This window comes from Eucalyptus grandis, chromosome 9 (genome assembly GCF_016545825.1).
Source record: "Eucalyptus grandis isolate ANBG69807.140 chromosome 9, ASM1654582v1, whole genome shotgun sequence".
Lineage (NCBI taxonomy): Eukaryota > Viridiplantae > Streptophyta > Magnoliopsida > Myrtales > Myrtaceae > Eucalyptus > Eucalyptus grandis.
In genome coordinates this window covers 37,666,769-37,676,332 of record NC_052620.1, presented here as the reverse complement: position 1 = coordinate 37,676,332, position 9,564 = coordinate 37,666,769, and the positions used below count along the sequence as shown (strand labels likewise).

The window sequence follows — 9,564 nt, the reverse complement described above, 5'->3', positions numbered from 1 at the left end:
GGAATCGCGCTTCGACTCTGGCTTGACGCGATGAAGATGTCGCGCGCGTTCGCGGATTCGCATGTTTATTCGTGTCGATGTTGTGTCGTGTTATAGGTGCGAGCTGGTGGTGCTTCGCCGGAACCATCGAGTAAGCATCGAGCGTTCGCTGCCGGTCCACGATCGATCGCCCCTCAGCCACGTAATGTCAGCCGAAACTGCGACTTCTGCACGGATTGGTTTCGAGCTCTCTGGTTTGAGATCCGGGGGGTGTGAAGGAGCTGTAGATGTTAGAGCAAAACGGAAATCTGAAAGTGCCTGGGGATTTTGTTATGCAAGGAGGAAGCAAGGGCGCCGCCAAAATAGCGGCCCTCATATTTCTCGTCCATCCGAAGCCAATGGTGTGGGTTCTGAAGATTCTGTTTATCAACACCCCATCAGGAGTGATCGCGTAGTCGGGAATATCGAGACGGACGTCCAGCATCGCCGACGTGCAGATCCTGATTCAACCCAAGCTTCTCCGAGAGGGACCGACTTTGAACTCTCCGGTGTGAGGTCCATGGGATGCAAAGAAAACACGGACGTTCGAGCAAAAAGAAGATCTCAAAATACCTGCAGGTTTTATTATGTCAGGAGAAAGCGAATGCGCAGTGAAAATAGTGCTCCTCATTTTACTTATTTTCTCAAAGCTAAGTCTCACATGTGTTGTGAAGATTTTGTTTATGAACACCTTGTTAGGAGACATAATTTAGTTCAAGATACAAAGATGGGCATCCAGCACCACAGAAATGGTCTGAATCCGGGTATAACTGAAGCAAGTGAGCACAATGATTCTATCAGACAGGATTACTATATTAGACGTCGTGGAGAGTTTCCACTCGTCTCAGTCGAGCAATCGGGAAGAAGTGATGATGATCACACTTTGAGCAGGATAATGCTCATGATCTCTTTACCATACGTGAAAATTGTGCTGACTTCAGGGATTGCTTTAATCCCGGTATATCAGGCACACCGACTGCACACCCAGAGACTAACTCCTCCCATAACTTGTCAAGGAAAACTGAGGAAATTTTAGCTCAAGAGCTGTTGAGTGCGAGTCCAGGTGATGAAGGGAATGCACTTCATGATAAATTGGACGGTCTGAAGATAAGTTCATCAAACCAAGATAAGATTGCAATTTCAGGACAGATATTGCCAGACAAGCTTACCCATGGTCAAGTTCATGCGTCTGTTGCTACTTCAGCAAATGACCATATTGATCTCTCGAATTGTGTATTAAATATGGCGTGTGAAATGGATTTTTATGAAGGCGAAGGTTATTCTGGGAGCTTGCACGATGTTGGACACAAAGGAGACGTTTTGCTTTTAGCTCAAGATCCAAAATTGAATCGAGAGATGTGTCTTGGAAGTCAGGATTTCATATTTTCTGCAACTGCTGTTGTCTCTAACATGTCAGAGCGTGCTCAATACAGAGAGTACAGTCTGAATTCTTTAGAAGTTGATGAATCATCTCTTCATGTTCTTGGAGAAATTTCTGATGAAATGATGGTATGCTCATTGAACAGAGAGGATCCCCACATTCCATGGCATGATGAGTTAGCTTCACCCACAGTACCCCTCTATTCTGTAATATGCCAGAGCCACAAAGACTCCAAAAGTGATGCTTCCTCACCTGCTAAAAATGAAGGTGAGGAAGAAATAAGCCTCCTCAAGACAGAAGAAAATCCTCCCTATACTTCTATAAATTATCGGTCAGTGGAACAACACAAACTGCCAGATGAAGGTTCAAACAAGCTCTCTGCTAGTTGTGGAGTCAAAACTGTGTTTCCCAATATTGCGAGTGCCATTGTGGTTACCAGAAAGGAAATTGAAGCTCCTGCAGAGACAAGTCCCTTGTATAGAGAACCTGAAGATCAAAATTTTACAGAGCAATCAATTACCGGCGAGTCCCTCAAAGAATGTAATCCAACAGACGATTTATCAGATGATGAATGTTCAAGTTTATCTGTTTTTCATGAATTAGACAGTAGTCTGTCAAGACTCAATGACGAAGAGTGTGAAAGTGATTGTGACGACTCTAAGCTTATGGAGATTTGGGAAATGGTATTTTCCAATGATTGTACTTTTGAATCCAACCCCCTCCCCTTCTCTCAAACATATACACACACACCCCAACCCACCCACCCACCAACCCACACACTGAAAGAGTGCAAGCGTGCAGGCAGAGTGCATGCTCACTTGTGGTTCTGCAATCCGCCTTGAGCATTATTGCCTTCTGTCATGCCTGCATACTTGCATGTATATGTTCCACCTCTTTTAAACGTTTGCTATTTAATTTCAGATACATAGCATGGATTTTTATCCAGGTGATCGGGATTCTTTTGTTAATGGAGAAGGTAACACCGCTGGATTTGGGTATGACAAAGTCCATTGTTTCCTTTGGCTTCCCTCAGGACTTCCATGTGTAGACATTCATTTTTTTTTTTGTCACACTGGTACACATCCTAATTTCATTATTAGTGCTTTTATTGGTCAAAGATTCAGCAGCTGTACAAGTTACTAAAAGGAATATGATCAGATTTTATCATAAAAGTGACTGATTATCATAGCTTTCTTTGCCTATCATAGGAAATGGAAACCCTGCGATACAACGTAAACTCAGTTCTTTCTTTTTGTTTAAAACTTTAGTCTCCAGGTATCGACATGAGTATAAAAGGGAGCCTGCCACTAGATTGGAACGATGTGCTGGATCTTTCATACAACAAGCAATTGCTTCGAGAGGTCCACTTGCAATTTTATATGGGCAGAATTCAAAGCATTATATCAGAAAGGATGAGGTGATCATTATTTGCAGATAGTCTAACTCAAGGGCTTGTAAGCATTATATGGAGCTACTTCCTTTCCTTAAATTTTTTTGTTCTGTGATGGCAAACTACATATCCAACTGGAATCTATGCTGTTATATCACGCCCATTGAATTATTGGGACTCAGATAATATACTTTTTTATGAATACTTAGGATTGTTTGCACATTCAAACTTATAACCTTGGATTTTAGTTATGAGTTTACCTATTTGCTACCTGGAATGTCCTCTACATTTATTGCTTCAAGCAGCATAGAGCATTTGCAAACATGTGAAGTGGAACATTTCGTCAATCCAAGCTGAATGGGTCTATTTCATTTAAAATCTTGTTTAATATTCATATGCACTGTGATTTGAAAAAAACCCCAGGAAAGTATAGTGCAAGACGAAGCAGTCTAGTGTGGGTAGGCAAAGAAAACAATCCCCTTGAGCGCATTGTTCAGGAAACTTATCTAGGAATGAATTTTGTTGCTTATTGCAGTGTCCATGTCCCATCTGTGGCTGTTCTATAGTGTACCCATGCATGTCATTGGAAATATAAGCTTTTCGATGAAGTTGCTATTTGTTGAAAGCAGTCAGATGTTTCATAGTATATCAGATGATGTAATATTTACTGCAAGACAGACCTTCTCATAGTACCAGACCTAGTTGTAAGCGTCAGAACAAACCAGATTTAACAGATTATAACTTGTTGAAGGACACACTGCTAGTGATAAAGTTTCTAATGCATATTGACGGATCAATTTCTACTATTGCCTTTCTTTTTATACTTAGTGTTTGTTAGATGCTACATGGACTTATTGGAACTTATTCCTTTTGAAAGTTATCAGCTTAGAAACTATATAAATGCGGGGATGTTAACTGTTGTGTTCTCCAGTTCGAAAAAGTCCTAGACTTTATTAGTTGTGAAACATTCTTATTTGCTGTAATGCTGCGTTTCCCCGGTTGGTATGCTTAATACAACTCCTTAATGGCCTATTGGTTGTTGTTTTTCTTTGTTTCGAATTGAGAAATGCTTCTGCTTCTCAGGTCATACTTGGCAGGGAAACAGAGGATTTTCAGGTTGACATTGACTTGGGAAGAAGAGGAACTAACAAAATATCTAGACGGCAGGTTGAATGTTTGGTCTATCCGATGCTTTTGACAAACCCCTTTTCGCTGTTAATCTAGCTTTATTGTGCTCATGGCACTTGTATGCATGGGATAGATATTATTTTCTGATCACTTTTATGTGGTTGCTTGGGGTGACAATTACTATTGGCTTATCTGTTACTCAGTCTTTACATTTCACTGTTCTGAATATCTTTCTCGCAAACTCTTTCTTTAATGACGATCTGGTTGTTCCAATTGTTTGCCCTTTGTGCTCTTCAACAGATGCTCGATTTCCGCACAGGGAGGGCCTGCGAACATAAATGGAAACTCTAGTTACATAATAAGATTGTCACTCCTAAAAAGTTGCCGACATGCCAAATCCTTCTCTTTTTTTTTTTTTTTTTTTTTTTTTGGGAAACAGCAACTTCACTTATAGTTTGCGAAACTACCTGACATCCTGGTGCAATCTTGGGCTGCTCAATTGCAAGATGGTTTACAAAGGGAAAAGATTGGATTTCCTATTTTCTTCTGTTCTATAAGCTAATGTTGCTCTTAAACGTCTCTTTGCTCTTTAAGTCGTATCTAAAATTTCGGATGACTGAAACTTCATTTTACTCAGGCTCTTATCAAGCTGGAGAGAGATGGTACTTTCTTTTTAAAGAATCTTGGAAGGAGTTCAATATATGTGAATGGGACAGCAGTTTCCAGTGGAAATCATGTACATCTTACTGCAAACTGTTTGATCCAGGTACCATCATCTTTGAATTATGTTTTGCATTGCGTTACCTCATTTTTGCAGCTCCGCTGTTTCTAATGGACGCTCTGCCCGTGCTGGCATTCGCAACTTTCACTGAAAGATGTGCTTCCATTAATAATGAACAGGTGAAAGGGATTCAATTTTCATTTGGAGTAAACGAGAGATCTGTGAGGCGCCACTTGGCAAAGCTCGCCAAAGAAAGCCGCGGAGCAAATCGCAACTTTGAGTGGTCACCAGAGGGGTCCCCCAACAATGCGGTTTGATAGGTAAGTTCATCTGCCTGTAAATTTCTTTGCTGAAAGTAGAACATTTACTCTTTATTCGATTCTTCCACCAACAAGATGCCAAGATAACAGATGTATCTAGATCCCTTGCCTTGAATTTGCAGTCATTTCAAAGCCAAAAGACAAAAGCAAAGGGAAATGGTGAAAGAACGTTTCTTATTCGATGGGTATTGTCATCTTTATGTGATGGGAATTTGTTTTTTTTTTGGGGGAGGGGGTAGGATATTTTGTGCGTGGGGGCAATTTGGGCAAAAAGTTGGGTGGGACGTGCAATTTTAAATTCTATAATTAAAAGTGGGGACATTGTAAGTTTTGAAAAGTGACTGGTACTTGATATAAGAAGTAAAACGATGTTCTCTTCGTGATTTATGCCTAGATATCGGTAGTACACATAATCGAAAGTTAGAGCAGAGTCAAGGAAAAGCAGGGTATACCACCGTAGATAGGAACAGGATATCGGTACTTCGGGGTGGAGTAGCTGTACTGATGGAAATTATCTATAGATAGCAATGCCACGCATGATATCCAACATACCTACAGCCAAGAATAGCTGTAAATGGGGATGAATGGTATTTGGCACCGGAGCCCTTTTGTAATTAGAATACAAAGTAAGACACGTCTGATTTGATTCTAATCCCAATTATTGAAAGTCTCAATGATGAGCTTACTTTAAGTGTCCATGCAGTTTCCGGAGGTTAGGTATTTGGAATCAGGACATATATAAGTTTGAAGGATCTTTGGGAAGTGGTTCGATTATATATGATGACAACCCCCAACTCAATGATTCGGCCTCCTCCGTTTCCACCGTCTCGGCCACTAGAAAAGAGAAAAAGCAGGGTAAAATGAAATGGAACATACCTTCCGGTTGAAAAAGTGATGGATATTTGCTTATAGATAAAGCTGCCTCTAAAGCAACCTTTTCTTCAAACACGGGCCATTTCTCGAAAGTAGTAGGCAGATGAAGGCGTTACCTGTATCTGTCAAGCGGTGATTAAGGGTTGCAAATCGATGATTGCCGCTGGCTTGTTTTGTAGTAGCACCGCATGCCGGAATGCAATGCGAGTTCAAAAAGAGAAGGGATAGATAGAAAAGAACGATTTGAGGCGTTAGGATTTCTGTTGAGTTCGGTAAAGGGGACTTGCAATTTGCACTTTCACTAGTGCTGAGTCCTCATTTCTAGTGTTCAAATTCCTCAACAACATAGCTCTTCATTGAGATTTACCGTCATGAATTTCAGAATGCTAGATCCAAAATACTATGTGATTTCTCAAGCATCCTATCCCTATGGACAACGAAAGGAGCATGACCCAATTTCCTCCTCGCTCATCTTCTTTGGCATTTCCTCTTTGTTTCTTGGCGTCAGTACTTTCACATGATGTTCCAGGCCATGAATGAGCGACCCCGTCATGGGCCCAGTAGGTGTAGCATAATCTCGTACCGTTTTCAATGAGAAATTTAAGGTGGTTACTAACCAAACCTTGGGGACAACTTGAACAGAACCCTTTTTCTTTTCCCCTAGTCCGAACTTCGAACCACCATTAGTCCAGCCCCCTCCATAACCCGACACCCACTTTTTCTTATTATTCTCCATCTCCTCCTCCCCTCGCTACAAGACGTGCATATAAGTTCAAATCCTCCATGGTGATTTGAGCTTGAGGACTAGAGAGAGAGAGGGCTCTGACAGACTTTCCCGTGCGTGAGTCCACTCCCACACATAAAAAAGATCACTGAGATCAAGACATCTCTCTCTACCTCTGCCTTTGCCTTTGCCATTGCCAATGCTGTTCCCCCACTTTGTAGTTTGTACCCTTTCTCTCACCACCCATTAAATCCTCCCTCCCCCACTCCCATCCCCTTCAGTCGGACGGCCCCGATCACTTCCTTCTCTTGTCCCCTCTCCCCTCTCTCTCTCTCTGCTGCAAAAGCAGAGCACTCTCATTTGCCTTTCCTCTTATCTTCTCCCTCGGGGAGATCATCTTCAATTGCCAATTTCGTGTTCAGAGAAAATGGGTACTCCGGATTTGGCTCCAGCTTCCGTGATCTTGCTCCTCCTATCGACCCAGCTGTCCCTGCTCTTGCCCGGAGCGAGCGCCGGGACCTACTGGGGAGACGTGGAGGTCCTGAAGCGGCTCAAGAACGCGCTGGACCCCAGCTCGGTGAGCCCCGGCTCGTGCGTCGCCTCCTGGGACTTCGCCGCCGCCGCCGACCCCTGCGACGCCCTCTTCAGCGACAAGTTCACCTGCGGCTTCCGCTGCGACGCCATCGACGGCTCCGGCGCGAGCCGGCTCACCGAGCTCGCCCTCGACCAGGCCGGCTACTCGGGCCCCCTCGCCTCCGTCTCCTGGGACCTCCCTTACCTCCAGACCCTCGACCTCTCCGGCAACTACTTCGCCGGGCCCATCCCGGCCTCCCTCTCCAACCTGACGCAGCTGAGCCGGCTCGGCCTGTCCCGCAACTCGCTCTCCGGCCCGATCCCCGACTCGGTCTCTTCCCTCTCCAGCCTCGGGGAGCTCTACTTGGACGGCAACGCGCTCGAGGGCTCGATCCCCTCTAGCCTCGGCAACCTCACGAACCTGACCCGGCTCGAGGTCCAGTCCAACAAGCTCTCCGGCGAGCTGCCGGCGGCGCTGAGCTCGCTCGGCAGCCTGCTCTACCTGGATGCGAGCGACAACGCGATCTCCGGCGAGCTGCCGCGAGCGCTCCCGCCGTCCCTCGTCCAACTCACGATGAGGAACAACGCCCTGGAGGGACAGCTAGCCCCCGAGACGTTCCAGCTCGCGAGCTCCCTCCAAGTCCTCGACCTGAGCGGCAACAGGATCGCCGGCCCGGTCCCCTCCGCCCTCTTCACCCACCCGTCGCTCCAGCAGCTCACGCTCTCCTCCAACGGCTTCGACTCCATTCAGTCCCCGGCCTCCCTGTTCCCCGAGAGCGAGCTCATCGCGGTCGACCTGAGCGACAACCGGATCATGGGGCTCCTCCCCGCGTTCCTGGCGGGCATGCCGAGGCTGTCGGCGCTGGCGCTGGAGAACAACGAGTTCTCGGGGATGATCCCGACGGAGTACGCGCTGAGGGCGGCGGCGCAGCCGGCGCAGGGGGCGGCGCGGCTGGAGAGGCTAATGCTGGGCGGGAACTACTTGATGGGGCCGATCCCGGGGCCGCTGCTGGGGCTGGGCCAGGGCGGCGGCGGGGGGGAGGAGGAGGAGGTGAGGGTGAGCCTGGCGGGGAACTGCCTGTACAGATGCCCGGCCCGGTTCTTCTTCTGTCAAGGTGGAGATCAGAGATCAGCGGCCGAGTGCAAGAGCTTCTTCGGCCCTGTAATTCCTTGAACCCGCTCTGTCTACGTGTACGTGACTACGTCGTGGTGGTGGCGGCGATAATGTATAATAATCTTTTCTTGATTTTTTGGGTCTTTCCTTTTCTCTTTTATGTTTGGGTTTTCATCTTTCTTTTGGCGTAGGCGAGCGTGGAAAATTGGATTCATTTTGATGGACCGCCTTGGTGGGCCAAAGTGGAGAATAAGCAAAAATTCCGGGGCCGAATTGGTAATGGTGAGAGGAAAATAAAGCAAGAATTAGACTAAATTATGGTGAAAATTATTAAATGGTTTTTTGCGAAGATTGGGGGGTGCGGTAATGCTGCTGCAATCATGAAAGGGGGAGACGCCTTCTCTTTGTCGCTTTCGCCATTTTCTGACACTGAGAATGGGACGGGGGAGCAGTACTTTTTGCACGCTTCGAGGGGCATGGGAGCCGCGCGAGGTACGGACTGTCTGTCCTGTTCAGGTCCCGGACGGCCCTCGGGCCTCGGGATCGATCCACCGCGGACCACGATGGTAAGAAGGCCACCGTCGCGCATGGGCCTAATCGTCATCCTGAAAGTCGAACGGAGGAACGATCCGAGCTGACGTGCTCCCGAGAGGGCATTTCGCTCCATGAACGTGGACATTAGCTAGGGCTTTGGATCCATCACGCCGAGTAAGATTTTCATGTGATCTCCTGAGGATCCGTTCTTTAGCGATCGTCGAAAAGCACTTGTACGTCGTGGATATAAGGCGCTCAAGTGAGCAACTTCTCTTAACTATGGTTGCATTGAGAGGGGATCGGCCATGCTCGTGGCCCGTGGCCTGAGGTCGTTGAGCGGATTCCGATGCTTGGCCAGATTTGGGAAACTAGGATTTTTGCCCATTGATGTGAAGTGAATTTGCATTGATCTTTGTTGTGAAAGCAATTGATCAAACAATAAATAAAATGGAACAAGAAAATAAATTAGATATCAAATTTATGTGGTTTGGCCAAGATGACCAATATTTATGGGAAAAGCAACAACGGATTATAATATTAGTCAAACGATATAATGAAGATTACAATTACACTCAAGTCATTCAAACAATCGCAATGTTTCCCAACCCTTAATTACATCTAATAACTCATCATCACCAATATAATTTCTCAATCTCATGAAGAAATCTACAAAATCTTAACACAAGATTTTCATGGCTTTAAACACTCAAGATGTAATTTAGTCAATTTTTAATTTAATTTAATAAATATTTATATTTAAAATAATTGGACTAAAACAGCATAGTTTT

The 9,564-nt window shown here is 45.5% G+C and overlaps 1 protein-coding gene across 1 annotated transcript; it reads left to right on the top strand.

The window, feature by feature from the left end:
* Nucleotides 1-6,283: 6,283 nt before the first annotated feature.
* On the top strand, nucleotides 6,284-8,647 carry LOC104419681 (probable inactive leucine-rich repeat receptor kinase XIAO). Its single transcript, XM_039302234.1, has 2 exons — nucleotides 6,284-8,354; nucleotides 8,434-8,647. Exon 1 carries the CDS (start codon nucleotides 6,983-6,985, stop codon nucleotides 8,300-8,302), a length of 1,320 nt encoding a protein of 439 aa, XP_039158168.1. The 5' UTR covers nucleotides 6,284-6,982; the 3' UTR covers nucleotides 8,303-8,354; nucleotides 8,434-8,647.
* Nucleotides 8,648-9,564: the final 917 nt, after the last annotated feature.